The sequence below is a fragment of the Cydia strobilella genome, chromosome 16 (genome assembly GCF_947568885.1).
Source record: "Cydia strobilella chromosome 16, ilCydStro3.1, whole genome shotgun sequence".
In the NCBI taxonomy this organism is placed as follows: domain Eukaryota; kingdom Metazoa; phylum Arthropoda; class Insecta; order Lepidoptera; family Tortricidae; genus Cydia; species Cydia strobilella.
In genome coordinates, this window is record NC_086056.1 from 7,759,177 (window position 1) to 7,777,606 (window position 18,430).

The 18,430-nt window shown below is 38.1% G+C and overlaps 1 protein-coding gene across 2 annotated transcripts in view; it reads left to right on the forward strand.

Moving 5' to 3' along the window:
• The window catches only part of LOC134748239 (metastasis-associated protein MTA3), a 138,923-nt gene that overhangs the window by 86,417 nt on the left and 34,076 nt on the right, over positions 1-18,430 (forward strand). The window contains exons 3-4 of one of the 2 annotated variants that reach the window (XM_063682964.1): positions 12,943-13,050; positions 14,540-14,563. In XM_063682964.1, the coding sequence (XP_063539034.1) occupies positions 12,943-13,050; positions 14,540-14,563 (132 nt within the window). The remainder of the gene's footprint in view (positions 1-12,942; positions 13,051-14,539; positions 14,564-18,430) is intronic. The other variant, XM_063682965.1, reaches the window with a different exon arrangement.

Genomic DNA, 18,430 nt, shown 5'->3' on the forward strand with positions numbered 1-18,430 from the left:
GAAAAAAAAAATTTCTTGGGGGTTGGTCGTGAACCAACACGATGGAAAGTTTGTTCGTACTTCGAACACCGATTGCGCCCGGGGGTTGGTCGTGAACAAACCAAAGGTTTAATTAAGATCGGCCAGCGCGCAACGAAACAAAGGGCCCTAAATAATCATATTGTGTTGTGTTAAAGAGACGAGGGAGGCTTTCTCTTTATGTGGTTTTAGATGGCCCAACAGAAGAAACTCAAGCAAAATTGCCGAGTGATAATAGATTCTTCAGATCCTGAAGAAAAATCAGATACTTAAGTGTAACTATTTTAACTATTTTTGTAAAAAACTTACACTTTGTGATCAAATACCTTGCATTTACTTAGTACCGCGCGGGCCGTGAGTCCACGACTGGTAACTATAAACCTGGGGGGCGGCCTAGAGCCGTCACGAAGATAGAACTTGCTTGGGGTTGGCCGTGAGTCAACACGATAGCAATGCATAACACAATTTAATAAATCTATAGCGGTTCTCGATCAAAACCACGCACATTTTAAAACACCGAGTTCAAGTTTTTCTATGTGCAATAAAGAATTATCTTTTAAGTTCAAGTTCAAATATACTTTATTCATGTAGGCCTATTTATGTAATCTAGAACCTTACGGGTTTTATTTTGAAAAACATTCGAAGTCTACCCTCGAATAAAAAATATTTCTTTTAAATTTATTCACCAGCGCTCCGCGGTTCAGTTTTGATTTGTGCGTGTCAAGATACACGTCGGTCTAGCTGCGGAAATGTTCGGCACAAGACTACATTGCCTTTTAAAATAAATCCTTACATATAAAATATATTTGGATTTTTAATATCCAATTATATGTGACAGAACCTAACCCATAGTACGGTCTTTTATCCGCCCAGAGGTTGAATTTGAATAAACACGAGACTACCTCGTAAATTTATAATTGAAACAATACAATAGTACCTATATTGGTTTTATATTACCCACATAAGTATAACTTGTCTCTATAAGTGGGAATTGCTAAATAGGTGTACCTAAATCACGTCACGTGATGTGAATCTGAGCGAAATTCCTAAACTTAAGCTGGATAAAATCTCTTTTACCACAAATGAAATGGAATAAACTAAGTGGTAATACCCTGCACAATGCATATATTTTGGTGACCATTTTTGAATGTTTATATATATAACCATACAAATTATCGGGATACGTACGCCAATATTGTTATGGGATACATAAAAATATAAATATATTTATAATACCGTGATCGCTTAAAGGCATAGGCGATGTCAGTATCTAAGTACCTGGTGTCTGTTTAAAAATATGATTTTACTTTTTTAAGTGATATTGAATAATTAAATAATTTGAATCATCCAATTGTAACAAAGACACCTAACTGAATTGAATTACAGGAAAATGGGTTTATTCATCATTATCTATCTAATAAACCCAATGAAACAATTTGTGAGTACTGAATATGAAAGAAAGAAAGAAAGAAAATAACTTTATTTTGCATGAAATATGGTACAAAAGGTGGTCAGACAATATTATACATAAGTAACACATATTTCACCAGCATCTGGCATGCAAAAAACTAAACTTACAACTGAAGCTAAGAAACAAACGAAAACACGTTTCACGCTTATTTCTTCATAAATACAAGTTCATGCCGAAGCCTGACAAAGTGACCATTAGAGTACCATCTAACTGAGTTAATGATAAAGCGGTTTCGGTACAATTTGGCTAAATACACACACGAATATATTTGTTCGCATCTCTCACAGATATTTAATATTTATTTTTATGGTCGTAAATAATGGGTAACTAGGTAAATACCTATTAACCTGTATCAAAACTACAAAACGATTACCTTCCGATTATCTTTTAAAGGATCACCCTCAGATTATGCACATAAAAATATAAATACATAATTAAGAAGCTAATAGAAACCGTAAAAAATCAATAAATGACGAATGCACCTATGGTTCAACTCTCATGTGTCGGTCGCGATACTCTTTCAGCCATCATCAATACGATGGTACCATGCAATACGTTTTTGCCAAGTTTAAAATATATGTACCTTGATATTATAAGTTTAGTAACTGTAGTTGGTGGGGACCCACCACTTGCAATACCGCTATGTCATTAATATAGCACATTCATGACATAAGTCATGGATTAAAATATTAAGATGAATCCACTTCATATAATATTTGTTTTCTGAACTCTCAATACAACCATAGTAGCAATACAGCAAAGGCAATTTTTTTTTATTATTCCGGCTTTAATGTTTACATTTTATAAATATACAACATTACGTCGCACAGTCTTTCGTTCCTTGCAGAGCGAATACTTGAATGACGGGCATAAGTTTTTAGATTTGATGCTTAATATCTGAATTTCTGTTGATTGATATTCATTTCATTTCATTGATTGCGTGGTTGATTGCTGTGCTGTCCCGTTCGCGCTGCGAGAATAGAAGCCGCTACACCAATATTTGTGAAAATATGGTCAATCGCGCCTTGCGGTCAATAATAGTAATTTATATAAAATAAAAAAGGTTCATATCATTTATATATTCTATTTAAAGGTACTCGTCACATGCAGCCATTTATAAATGTATACTAAATTAATTCCTAATGATGTTTGTTAAACGCTGATTTTACCTACTCAGGTTTAACTGGATATTATTATGCATTTTAATAGCTCGAATATATGTACATTAGGTACGTATATATAATTAAATGATAAATAAATATTCTGTTACCATTAATGGACCTTGGCCCATTCATTATATGTAATATGAGCGCAATAATAAACATTTGAGTTTGAGTAAATTACAATCTTATTTGAAAGATTACTTCGAAAGCTGAGTAGACTGCTAGTCTTATAAATTATTTTTGTTTAGAATACCTTTGGTGATGCCACACATATGACATGCTTTATGCTTAATAACTGAACAGAAAGCATAATTTATGCACGTTCATATATTTTTTAGATTTCAGGAACGTGGTGGATTTTTTAATTTAATAAAAATCAAAATATAATTCTTCTTGGGTAAATCAAAGGACTTAAAAACGACGTTAGACATGTTTCGAGCAAATACATGTTTTTTGTTAAGTTGAAGCTCTCGGAACGAAGTCGAAGCTAGGCCGCGTGAGTCTTTGTCCATTGCACGCCGTGTCACTATTCGTTGATCAGGAGCTGCTGTAAGCCGATTTGCGCGTGCACACGCCTAATAACTGAATTTTCTCATTGTCGTCGTCTGCTCAGAGATCATCGTAAACAGGATGAGTCGTCGTGAGACAGACATCACACGGCCTACGCGTCATAAGCGTCAAGACGCGGGGAAAGACATCACAGCCACAGCGTATCCCACCCTGTATGGAGGTAACGCTGGGTTGTATCGTTAGCCTAAATTACGTCTTATCTTCGTAGATAATACACTTAGACGAGCCTGAATCTTGTCATCAATAGTGTACTGTTCTGAGCCTTCAAAAATTCCGTATCGCGGACAAGCACTGCTAGTGAATTTTAATACATTTCACAAAAGGACATATGTCTTATGAGTTTACTCGTATTAAACTTTTTTAGCTCGAATTAAACTTAATGCAAAGTTGACCACAAATTGTATGGAATCTTAGTCAATTAGGTTTTATGAAGAACAAATTAGATTTTGTTTAAATATCCTAATACGTAAAAGTATATATATATATATATATATATATACAACCTGGCTATACCTAATATATGTATACCTTTTTGAACCTGCATTGCTAAACTTTCCCGTGCTTCTTAACAATGCCTTATAACTCAATTGGAACAGTAAACTTGTGTATAACATACACATATGTACATGGTAGATAATTATTCCTACAAATATGTTTTCAGAAATAAATATGCTATGATAATATTGATAATGGGAAAGAATGCAGCAAAACTTTCAACTCTTAACATCTACCTGGTTTTTATATCTGAAGAATGAAGCTTGAGAAATATAATACATGATCAAACGAACTTCAAAGTGAAGTTCGATCAGTATTATATGAGTAAGCTTCATTCGAAGATATAACTACCCTCCCTCCCCTATACCCGGAAAGAAAGTTTTGCTTTAGAAAGTAAAGTCTCTAAAAATAATGAGCAATGGCGGCAAGCCGCGCGCCCCATCAAGACTAGGTGAAAAGTAGGGATAGACCTGTTTGGGTTAAAGTTTTTGCTACCTACTTTAAACATGCGATGAGTTGCCTAGTAGGTTAAAGGACTACCTGGTTTTTATATCTTCGAATGAAGCTTACTCATATAATACTGATCGAACTTCACTTTGAAGTTCGTTTGATCATGTAATATTTTTATGTAGATTTGCAACGGGATCCGGAGGAGAACATTCCGACTGGTGGGCGTATCTATAACATAAAGTGGTTAGCCCTATCTGTTCTCGTTCTATAGTTTCTGTCTGTAGTTAAGATTGTGTAGAAACTACTTTAGAAACAGACAGTTGGCTAAGGTCGCGGACACAAGAGGTGGCAATTTCAGTTAATATTTTCGTTACTCAAATTGAAGTGTTAATTATAGTATATCTCCACGAGTGCTCTTCTGTTGTTGACTTGTTCCCTTAACCTCATCACGTGATAGTCGTTAAGGATGTTGCACTCAGTCTTTGTTATTGGTGTCGTACGTTATCAATTTATTTAAACATATTTTGGCAATAAACGACAGCTTAACGTATCTTTTAAGCATTAATTGTCGACTAAAGCCGGCGGATTCCCTCGCTCGCTTGATACAGCTCGTATCGTGCGTAAAACCGGTTTTTATAATCGTAATGACGACGAGTCGCTGTCGGCGTTCTAGACTAAACCACTAAACGAATGGTACAAAAAAGTGTGCCCACTGTACCTTCGATTGCTGGCAAACCATATCGATGCCTGTGTTAATTATTTCATTGTTTACAATTTAGGTACATTACATACATAAATAGGTACATAACGAACATGCTGCACTTGAAAGAGTAACGCCCTTTTATGTAAATTAGTGATAACAATCGTGTTTTCTGCTCTTTATATAGATAAAATCTTTACTAGTTTCAGGTGTAGGTCACTTGGTTGGGTATCAAAATGAAACGCCAATTAGAACTATAAAAGTTGTGTATTTTTTCAGGAAGTCTGGGCAGCGTCTTCGCACGGGTCACTAAGGTGTTGCGCTTACTAAAATCGTAATATTTGCCGTTTGCGTTTGAAGCTCACTGCTAAAACGCGTCTTTTGTCTCCTTTGTGTGCTTACTCGCTGATACCATTTTTAAACTTAAAGGTTTAATCTAAAAACCCATTAATATAAATAGTGAGTTTAGTAACATCCCTAAACAAGTAGTACCACACAAAGAATATCTCTAAAACGATCACTTTCAGAAAAACCCATTATCTTAGCACATTTCCTGTGTCCCTAACAAGTCGTGATAGAGTCGGGTCTGTCGCGTGCATGTCGTCTACCTAGAACCTTGTTAAAGCGGCCCGATGTTGTGTCATTAGAGGGCGTGAATATTTAAGTGGAGATGGCGGGACCGGGGTGCGGTTTTACTCCCGGTCCCGGTCGGGATATAGGACTGTTGAGATTACCTTCTCATTGAATTAATTCTGTTGCTGATGAAAACGCTCAATCACATTCCATTGCTTTTAAAGAAAAAGTATCCTTCCAGATACAGTTTCTATTTCGATAAGACAATTCTTTGTTTTGGCATCCTGCCACTGTAAATGCGAAAAGAAAATTGTGAGTCACGTACTTAAGTATCAATACTATCGATAGACTATTTATGTTCGATTGTTAGATCTTGAGAAGTAAAGGTTTCGTTTCTACCTATGGTACTTGTTGTACTTATGTTGCATCTTTGTTATTCGCACTGATAAAAGGTCAATGAATTTAACGCTTATACCGTAGTTCTGTTGAAAAGGTTGACATAATTTGTTTACTTACTTTATGGTTAATCAAAGGGGTCATCCAGTCCGCGCCCAAAAGTCGCATCCGCGAAGTGGAGAACAGTCATATCCTATCGATTTGTTAAGATGGCGTGCGCGGATAGGGGAGGGGGATAGGTCGGCGGCGGGGCCGCAGCCTCCGCACGGCGCAGCGTGCACCGTGCAGGCTTGCACCTGCCCGCTAACCGAGACACATGAGACACTAGCGACAGTGCATCACTCACAGCTCAGCTCAAACAACCCCGTGCTACATTAATGAGGAGACCAACCCCCGCCGCTACAGCGTTAAACCTATCGTTACCGTTCAAAACAACCCGACTGTTGACATAAACAACATCAATACGTATTATGTCACTACAACAATCACAACATCTCATTAAAATCCGCCAATACAGAGACGTGTTTAACCGTTAGAGCGTGTCAAAGACATGCACATTTTCGCAAAACACAATACGTGAAATTACCCCCCATTCTTCACCAGTCAAATATCGCGTCTGAGAACCTGGAAAGAAAGTAATGTGATGTTATAATTATAACTCATATTTCATCAAAGGTTCATACGATGATGCAAACACAATCATGTGGTTAAGTTGCCACCACGACGGCACTGGAGTGACATTGATCACTGTAGTATAGATCAAAGCGCATAGTTAACTATGAACATGATGCGCTTGAGTAAGGCCAGGATTACACTTGTAAGTTTTACTTACGTAAGTAGGGACAAAAAACTTACAAGTGTAATCCTGGCCTAAGCATAATGACCTAGCTGCATCACTCCGTTACGCGCAGGTTCTCTGTTCTATATACAAGTTCGCAAAGGAAAGGAATATTTTCCATTCACTAACCTATTGTCTCCTTTCATAGCTAATCATAACATTGCACATTATGTCATGTTATGTTTCATTACAGCAGTGATTATAACCACGCATGACTACTAGTTTTCCCTGAAAGCTTTGTATCTGTCTGTAATCACCAGGCTCGATCCAGAAAGTTAAACATAAAAGGTTTTATTGACTGTACTAGCAGTACCTACTAGCAAAGATACATTAATTAAGATGCGTAAAATCTAAGACAATTTAAACGAGATAGGCCTGTACAGCTCCAAACATTTTGCGGTAAATCTGATTGTCAAAAGTTGACGATTGACGATTCAGTGACCGCAAATAGATGGCGCAGTACAGCGCACGGGCACGTTTTTTTCTTAGACTACCTCTCTCTTACAATCAATTCTCTTTGCTACTGGTAGTGCTGGCCTATTGGCTTAGTTCTCGTCACGCTGCTGTCCGAATTCTGAACTAACAGTTCTAAGCTTACGTCTCGTTTCACATAATACAACTTAAGGATTGTTTTGTTTACATATGCCCAAAAAAAAAGTACAAATTACTATTTTAAAGTCAGTTATTAGTCAGATATCCATATACTCCAACCACTCGGAATTGTTTAAAACCAAAGGAGAAATCTGTAAAACTAATAGTAGGTCTAAGAATCAGTTAGCCATACCAAATACCAAGTTAGCTATGTGCAGAAAGGGACCTTATTATCAATGTATTAGAATCACAAATAAACTACCCGACAGTATAAAACAGGAACCGAATGATTTTTTTTTTTTTTTTTTAATCTAAGGAACCGAATGATAAACTGTTTAAAAATACGCTTAAAAAGCTTCTTCTAGAGAAAGCATATTACACAATAGACGAATTTCTAAATGACCAAACACTGAAATAATGCTATGTACTTACCCAAATTGAATTAATTAAATTTTATTGAAATATTATTGTAAACATTTATTGACATTTATGCATTTTCTAAAATGACATATAGTTAATTAACATTAACTATATTGTTTCACATCATTTAAATCTATGTATAAATTAACCTGGACATTTAATATTTAGCATCATTATTTTATTATTTTACTAATTTTCTAAACGAACTTGACATTTAATGTTGCATAAACGTCAATAAAATATAAAGTTATAAATATAGATTTAATTGCTATTTGTATGAGATGCATGTAATTTTACCTAGACTTAAGAAAATTGAGTGCCCTGACAGGGTGTCATGTACCTACCATCCTCAAACTGTAACACCTAATGTATTATGAACATGACTGCAATACAATAAAGAATAAAAGAATACTACACTACATAGACATTCGGCAAACAAGCAAGACATTTGATACTTTGAAGTCCGACTTCAGTTTATTTTTCCGTTAAAAAATCTTCTTCCGTTACCTTTTTCAGTCAGTAAAAATAAAAATATAGCCCGTATCACCCACTCACCCACATCATAAAAACGGTTCGATTGACACTTTAATCACTAAAATAATTGACTAATAAAGTAATAACTTAGCTGCTAACTACTACCAATACGGATGACAAATATTGCGACCCGCTTTAAGGGACACTGTAAGCACTTAGGACATAATATTAGTAACCGTCAATCGTCAAAGCCAACCGGCATTGGGCATTGCCCCACGTTACGTCTTGGTGATACGAGATAACCATATGACATGTCGAATATATACAGTCTAGCGATCTACGGAGCGGATCACCGTACATTACTGAGCGTACAATGCAGCCTGCTCGGCGCAATCGACACGGCTTAAGAGGCCGGTGTCGATTTTAGTCGCAAAAATGTAAAATTGATAGATTTAGTCGGTGAAATTGTACACCTTTTGTTACCTAATTGAAATAACAAGTACTGGTTTCTATTAGCACGTCTTCTTCTTTTGCCTTTTATCAGATATTTTGAAAACACTCACTAAATTAGTAATGATTTTTTTTCTGATGGACGTTTAGGTAAACGCGCGTAAAGCACTGATTTGGTCGCTCTTATTTGTAATTTTCGTAAAGTTTGGACTGCTAAAAATAGTAAATTTGTATTACACATATTCTGTACACGACCTTTATCAGATTACATTTTTGTTAAATGACTTAGAGTTCGAGGAAATGAAAGTTAAACGAATTCAATTTTCTCCAGAGATTACTTCAAAACAAGTGACAATTTCTCTGAAAATAGACATAATTTCAACGTAATTTTGATACTTAAACAATCTACAACATTTGCTGAAACTATTCTTATACATCAATTTGTATAATTTACCACCATAATTTTTTGATGAATTTTTAAAAACTGCCCCTTCTCTTCATATATTACCGGTGACGCACGCTCGCGACCACATCATTAAAAGGCAAGATGAGAAGACATGCTAATAGAAACCAATACTTGTTATTTAGATATTACGTAACATAACGTGTATAATTTCAACGACTAAATCTATCAATTTTACATTTTTGCTCCAAAATCGACACCGGCCTCTTAAGGTAAACGTCCACAGGGCCGCATCACACGCATCGGACGCATCGCACGCAACGGATCAGTGGACGCACTTGTGTGACTTTCTATACAAAGAATACTAAAATCCGTTGCGTGCGATGCGTCCCATGCGTGCGATGCGGCCCTGTGTCCCGTCTACCTTTACACAAATAAATAAATAAATAGTTACTATGGGGCAATCTTACACATATAAGGCTTGTATTGTGGATTGTGGGTACTATAGGCTACGATACATATAATATAATAGACAAATATAGATAAATACTTAAATACATAGAAAACATCCATCATTTGAAAAAAAAACTGTGATAAGATAACACAAATAAATGCCCGTACCAGGATTTAAACCCAGGACCTCCAGCTTCGTATACTATTTAAAAATGTTGGTTGAATCATTTATTCAATTTATTAAACAAGAAGTGTTAACTAAAAATAGTACTAAAAAATACTACTTATTGTTGACTGTTTTGTATGTGTAATGGGAAAGTAAAATTTCAAGCTATAAAATAATTTCTGAAACCTCTACGTAACATAGACACAACACTACTATGTGCAGTACAGTCGCCATCAGATATATCGGGGCGGCCAAGGTGCTCATAAATATCTGAACACGCCTCTATTGGCTAGGAGGCGCTAGAGTGCGTGTTTAGATATTTTGGAGCACGTCGGCCGCTCCGATATTTTTGATGGCGACCCGAAACCGAGCTGATACTTAGGTGTTAATAAAGTTATTTAAAAAACACCAATGAGTTGATAGCAATATGGCCGCATTTGATGCATGTACGCTCTCCTCGGTCTTCCCTCCTTCCTCTTTGCTTCAACTTTCCCTTCTATGATGTTTTTGATAAATTCGTCGTGTCGTATCAGGTGCCCAAGCATCTTTCCTCTTCTATTATCTATAGTTCTGAACACTCCTCTTTTCTCCTACTATACGTAAAACCTCTTCGTTGGTTTTCTTTTCAGTCCAACTGATCTTTGCCATTCGACGCCAGCACCACATCTCAAAAGCCTCCAGCCTTTTCCTATCACGTTGCCTCGTCCATGTTTCGCTTCCGTACAGTGCTATGCTCCAGATGTACACTTTTATAAGCCTTTTGCGTATATTATCTGATATCTGGGCTTTAAATAGCCTCCCTCCCCTTCCCTAACCCTTCTTTCCCCTCAACTCAACGTCGTGTCGTATCAGGCAGATCAGGCTGTCAAAGAGAAGGCAGAGGACCGCGAAACATGGAAATGGCTCCACCGACAAGAGACTTACTCTTAAATATATGATGATGATGATGATGGACGCATTGATAAATGTTACCTTAAAGGCCCATTTACATGGTGCGAGTTTCTCGCACGTTTTGGGGCGAGAAATCGTATGACTTTATCGTATGCAATAATCGTCAGGCGAGTATCGTATAATAGTAGTTTATGTGACTGCTACATAATGAAATGCATTTTATATATATATATATATCTATATTTCAGAATATTCAAAATTCCATACAACATCAAAACTCGAGTGTGGGTTTATGAAACGAACGAAGTGAGTCTCATAATAGAATCACACGAGTGTTTTAATGCCTAATTATGTACACTGCTAGAGCTACTTTAAAAACAACAAAACAAATTATTTTTTTACTTACTCTCTAATTAAAAGATAAACTGCACGTCAAATGGCGGCAAAGAAATTTTTTTTACGCATATCACGCATCCGTAGAGTTGGCAATAAGTCTTCTGATTGATGGAGCCGCTACTGGCACTACAAACTGTAAACAAAACAATGTAATCCCTTGGAGTTGGGGCTCTAAAGAATCGTTGACAATAAACGGTCAACGTAGGAAAGCATTTTTGCGGTGAAATGTAATGTATTATGGATAATTGTTTTCCATACCTTGTTAGGCGTTAGACACCTTACCGTTAGACGCGTTACCTTCATCGTATAAAAAAAAACAATATAAGTTGTCATTAATGTCATACTCACGGAAGTTCATTAGGCGACACGAAGCAATTAGCAACAAAAGTTGTGGTACCTAAACACGTGGTTCGCAGTGTGCCCCCACCCGGACTCGAGCGCGCCCGGCGCCCCCGGCCGCGGCCGAGTCCCCTGTGACCGGCGCTGCCGTCAAGGTCGTAGACACCTCCTGCTACATTTTTATTCGATTTTGCTCTATCATTTACTAGGTTAAGCACATACACGTGGGCTCGAAAAGGGAACTTGCTTACTCCTTTATTCCAAGCTTTGGGGTCATCCATTAATTACATCACACGTTTAGGGTGGTCACTAAAATGTGACATGTTGTGACACGGGGGAGAGGGGAGTCACAAACTTTGTGACGTCTCATTAACTTATTTAAATTATTTTATTCGCTGTACAGTTAAATAACAAGTTTTTGGAACGATAATCGTTTTTAATCATTTAATTTTCTTTCCTAATCTGTTTTGGGTTATAAAATCACTAATATTTCTTTTGTCAAAAATATTTTAATAAAATATTAATCGTACTTAATTCGTTTTCATTGAAAAAATGTGACGAGGGGGGGAGGAGTTTGCCAAATGTGACAAGGAGGAGGGAGGGGTCAAAAAACCTCGAAATTCGTGTGACGTAATTAATGGATGAACCCTTTTATTAAGCTTCGTTTCCTTTAAAACTATTATTTCAATTGGCGACCAAGGCTTTAGTTACAGGTCTAAGAACAATTTGGAATACCATTAGCGGATTGTAACTTTCGTTTTTGGCTTTACACTTTTAATTTTAGTTTACGCTGTTGGGACAGGTTGCATTGACCACATTTACGGGGCTGATAAACGTGATTTGGGACCACATGTCAAGTAGACAGTAGCCCGGATTCTGTTTATCGAAGTACTTAATTTGTTTTGATAGAAATAAAACTGAAAACGGATTATATCGCGTATATTGAATTTATAATACATCCCGACGTTTCGAACCCTTTACAGCGTTCGTGGTCCACATAGTTTGTACTTTGTTTTGATAGGTTAAACTACATGTCCATTAGGACCATTAGCTTGACTAAAACTAATGTTAGTGTGGGGTGTGTGTTCCTAAATTAGTTTTTAAACATGATTGTTCTTAGTAACATCGATAGAATTTGACAAAAGGTCTTAATGGGTTGGGGGGGGGGGGGGTCGTGGCCTCTTTACACTGTTGCCATGTGTCAGTTTTTGCTACAGTTAAGGTAAATTTTAATTTGCCACCATTTAAGTCCTTGAGATGATTCATTACCACGTGTACTTACATAGTACAAAGGATTGACCACAGCGTACAGGAAGTCGAGCCAAGACATAGTATACGCATGTATCCTGTTTTATTATCGGACTTTCAATTAACTCGTACAACGTCACCTATTCCAACTTGTATATTTAAAAGGTCGATCTTTGCAATAAGTGCTGGCTGAGCCTGAAATAATAGCACTACCGATGTCACCATAGGTGACATTTACATGATTCCATAATAATGACTCAATAATTAACGAGCCTGCGACGCTAGCGCTACTTAATCATGTTTCGAAACGTAGTAAGTCCAATTTCTAAGACGATTTACTTATAGAAATAAATGGAATTTTATATTTGAGTGACGACGCTCCACCCCTCACCCGATTCTTTATAAATAAATATCCTGATCAATATTTTTTGTTACAGTGGCCCAGTCAGAAGACTCACCGGTTGCAATGAAACTCAAGAAAATATGTCTAAAGACGCCAGTCGGGGAAGAACAAGCAGCACAGGCAGTTCTAGACCCCGCGATAGGTAAGCTAGCCACCATCAACACCAAATTTAACCCTTTCACCGCCTTGCGACACACGTACAAAACTGACACTCTTATGCCAGCAGATTTGCTACCAGCACAGATCGCTTATCTACTAAAAGGTCTATACATATATGGGACATTTTTTTATGAAAAGGGACCTGATTGTCGATGGCGCTTACGCCGCGCAGCGTCGCGCGGCATTGTACCTATATTTATATCGGAGCATCGTTTATAATGGCGTAAGCGCCATCGACAATAAGGTCCCTTTTTATAGAAAATACTAGATACATATCTGGTATTTTGGCGGCTTGCGGTCACTACACACTGGCCTACGACGTTTTAGGGATTTTTTTATACTTAAAAACATATGGGTTGTTGTAGTATACAACGGTGTAGGGACTTTAGGGGACGCAAATGCGGCTTGCGGCGTATTGTTCAATTGCATACTACAAGTAAAGGCTGGACTAGATATTTTACAAGAAGTGAAGAACCTATGTGTGTTGAACGCAAGTCTTCGTATACATATATGGGACATTTTTTTATGAAAAGGGACCTGATTGTCGATGGCGCTTACTTACTACTTAAAAACATATGGGTTGTTGTAGTATACAACGGTGTAGGGACTTTAGGGGACGCAAATGCGACTTGCGGCGTATTGTTCAATTGCATACTACAAGTAAAGGCTGGACTAGATATTTTACAAGAAGTGAAGAACCTATGTGTGTTGAACGCAAGTCTTCGTATACATATATGGGACATTTTTTTATGAAAAGGGACCTGATTGTCGATGGCGCTTACTTACTACTTAAAAACATATGGGTTGTTGTAGTATACAACGGTGTAGGGACTTTAGGGGACGCAAATGCGACTTGCGGCGTATTGTTCAATTGCATACTACAAGTAAAGGCTGGACTAGATATTTTACAAGAAGTGAAGAACCTATGTGTGTTGAACGCAAGTCTTCGTAAACGCTTCAAAAAGCGGTTTCTATTGGAGGTAGTCTATGGGTACAAGAGATCGAATATAAACCTTATTGAAAAGCATGACGGATGATTTTGACATCTCGTGAGAATAGTCTAAGGGCCAGTTGCACCAACCACAGTTGACGGACTGTCTAACGTTACTCAGCAGTGAACTATGAAACTTCCCATACAATAAAATTTAGCGAACTCTTTAACGGTGACAAACGGTTTGGTGCAACCGAGCCTAAGACAACTATAATATTATTACTTTGTATCTGCTGCGGGCGTAATGGCATATGACGACTTGCGACCCCTTAAACATAAACATTCGTGGCCGTGAAGGGGTTAAAAGAAATACGTACATAGAGATATTTAATGTATAGCACAAATTATTCTTAATAATATTCGTTTATAACATTGATTGTCTAGATAGTCTAGTGTTCGAGGTCAATATGTCTGTTACATAATTATTACCCGTTAAAAGTAATTTGCACACCACGTCTTTATTTTTACTGTTTTTGTCTAGGTAACTTCGACGTCGGAAATGAACGTAAGTTAACATTTGATATAGTCTTTTTCTGCTATTTATTTATTTTATTTTTATAAGTTTCCTTAATACTTAAACGTCTTATATATTGCGAATTGAGACGCCGCCCTGTTGATTGAATTGTGCTCTTTTTCGTCGCGAGCGACGCATCGACTCTATGATGTCATCGGTTTAATTGCGGTGGCCTCTTGGTTAGCTACATTATATTATTAAAACGGCGTTACGGTTGTTCGAAGCATGCATCAATGGCACCGATTATCGATTGACGTTTCCTCTGTAAATATTTTATTCGCTGGTCACTTCGCCGCTCATTACTTGATTAGTTGAGAGGCAGCTTCGATCCCTATATATTTATGAAATATCTATTTTCTCTTTTAAGTTGTGCCTATGATTTGCTGCGGTGCGGTTATTGCATGGTACATTAGTATTAGTACATTCGGTGACACCCATCACAGCATGTGTGGCCGGCGCCGAATGTGTTAAGGGGGGATTATATAGTTTTGTGTACGATCTTGTATGACGCTTTGTAGATTAGAACATCGTAGTGCATGTGTTATGATTTGTGGTACTAAATGAACTCACAAGAAGGTACATGTTATTCTAAACAAATTAAGATATTAGTTACAGGTTATTTATACTTTATGGTTTCTATAATTTCTGCATTCGATCTTCAGATAAGTTAGGTATGGCGGACGAGCGGCGCTCACTGTGCGTGACTGTTTACATCACATTGCTCATCGCTTATACAGGACGGCCAAAAAATATGTGCATTCCCGTTGCCAGGGAAGTTTTGGGATTATACTGAGCAACTTTTACTATGGGACCAACCCCGAAATCGCGAAAAAAAAATTCTGGCTGTTTCATACATTTTGGCTGGTCCATTTTCTATGGGAGGGTAAAATCTCCCTGGCAACGGGAATGCACATATTTTTGGCCACCCTGTATAGACATGATCGGATGTACTGTTGGCCGCTTATGTTGATACAATTTATATGTATAGATAGGTAGTCGTGCACAGGTCGTTAATGGTGAACGTGGATCTGTTGTGTGGTACGCGGGTGGAATAACCTATAATTAGATGCGCGTACACCAATCCTCAACCGAGGCACTCGTGGACGTCTCGTTCGCCCGACATCCGCTAACCAATTTAGTGCAAAGCAGTCATCCTATCGCCGCATATCAACGCTGATTTGAACCGGGAACTGTTGGATGCGAGATTCGAGGAATCCTTAATGAAATTTATGTTTCCGGCGTTCCTTCGTAAACGAATGGGGAATCCAATTGTATATTTTACAAGAGGCCCGAGCTAGCTGCGTTGGTTTTTTAAGATATAATTAATTTCTATAATGAGGTAAAAACCGATAGCAATATGATCGTGACGGTAGTAGGGTCTCATGCAGTCATGCAATAGTAACGTAGCGAGTTGTCTGGCGCGCGAGGGCGGCCCGGAGGTCCCGGGCGCCGGACGCGCCGCTGCAGCGCCGCGGCTTGTTCTCCGCCGTGCGTGGCATAGCGTTGCAACTCTCCTCCATGGCCGGTAATTTGATTGGGCCCGAGCTGTCACCTATGCGCCGCAGTCGCCCGGCCGTCGCTCGCCGGCTATCGATTAGAGCCCCCGCCCTCTTGCCCCGCGCCTCCCGCGAACCGGATCTCGTCACGCCGCCATTGTGTACCCGCGACGCTTAAAACGCATTCGTTTCTCCCGATGCGAAAACGACGCATTCCTTCCGCGCGCCCGCCCGCACCCCGCCGCCCGCCGGCCGCGCCGCATCGCGCCACGCAGGGCCCAGGCGACCGACCCTCTCATTACACTTTTACCACATTACCACTCTGCCACTCATCCGCCGACCGCGCCAAACAAACCCGACCATTGACAATCCTTTCATATCGCCGAACACGCCGTAAACCTCCGCGTTATTCGCCCGCAACAAAACGAATGCAATAACAGTCTGCTGATATCTGCTACTTTATGACGAGCTTCGTCATTAATAGAATAGGTATCAGCAACTGCTGTAAATAACGAAATGCTGCCCCATTTTATCTCATACAGACAAATGTAGGAAATATTCAGAAATAGAGCCCGAATCTATATTAATTGAATTTCGGAGATAACAGTATGCTGCGTCACTAAGCTCATAACGTACCCATTACATGCGCTCGCGCTAGACAAACCGAAAAGAAGTATTTATCTAAAAAATAAGTCTGATTACTGCCTATGTTATTGACATGTTAAATAGTAGATTGTGTCACAAGGGAGCAAAATGACATATTTACGGCGAGGGCGTACAATTGAATCCTAAACGGAAACGGAAACGGAAGGATTCTATAATAGAATCCTGAGCGTAGCAAGGGATTCTAACATAGAATCCTGAGCGTAGTGAGGGATTCAAGTGTTATCGCCCAAGGTGAAAATAATTTTGCTACCATGTGACACATACTGTTTTTCACATCACCTATGAGGAAATTACATACTAACATTAGGTTTCAAAACATTATTATTTTAAGCAAAGATCGATACGGACAAAGTGCCAAAAATATGTGTACACGACCTTAGTATAGGTACATACTTCTGGCACTTTGTCCGTATCGATATTTTCAGACGTGACTGTAGTGACAAATTAAAAGTACCTACAGCTCATAATTATGTACCTAATATCTTTTCAAAAACAGCAGCAAACAACTAAAATGATACAATGAAAATCAAGTACATTATTTTTGTAGATTTTTCTGATAACAAATTAGCTCTTACCCCTTTGAACCAAATCTTCGGAAGAACACTATGAAGACTGATATCACTTATATTTATTATTATTAGTGTCGTTACCAGGATGCTGCTTAAAACATCTGACACAGATGAAAAGGCCTATTATTATTGATTTAAACTAAGTATTTACAAATTTATACAGAATACAGAACCGCATAATGCTTAGTGAAATATTTGTACAATTTTTTTTAAATATAAACTTTTTAAATTGCATAGACAAGTATGGCTGCGTTTAAGGAGACCTAAAATGTCAAAATGAAAATTAAATTATTAAACTAAAGTTTTTTTACGTTTCTTTGTAAATATTACGCTAATTAATTAATTTACTTAATTTAAATATGATATTAATTAATTAAAAATACGTTAATTACATAATTACATTTTTTGTTTACAATTACAACCAAATATTATTTAAGTATTAAAAAATACATCAATTTAATTCAGAAAATACATGACATTACAGTGTATATAAAAAAAAAATGGAATTAAACAATAAACTACAAAACTAACTAAAATATTTTATTCAAAAAGACCTCCGCGAGCTGTACCGGGTGCAAAGGTGCCCATCACACTTGCCGCGTTACCACGTTGGATAGCGATGGCCAACCTTTGCACCAGGTACGAACCCGCGCGAGCATCAGAGGTCCTCTCCCTAATCCTATGTCCCACCTCCCTAATAAACGATATGGCGTCAGACCCCCAACACCCCGTTGTCTCGAAGGCGAGGGGTACAAAATAATAATTTGCCTCGAGGATGGAATATTTCGTTCTCTTTCTTGAAGCTGCCGACTCTGCCGCAGCGCCAGGTGTCTGCACCGTCCGGCTGAGATGTGACGCGGCGAAAGTGCTGACGCACGTGGCGTCCCACAGTAGGCACTTCCCCTTCTGCCATGGCACCAACGTTAAACCGTCCGGCCTTTTGCCATCGGTGCGACAGAGACCCGGTGGTTCCAGAACACACGGTATGTTTGCGGATATTAGGGCTCTCCGGACGATATTAGGGCTCTCCGGACGATATTATTATTATTTAAGTTAGAAAAATTGTATGCACGTAATCGATTATAAAGAAATTGTAATCGATTATCTGCATACTAATTTCATATGTC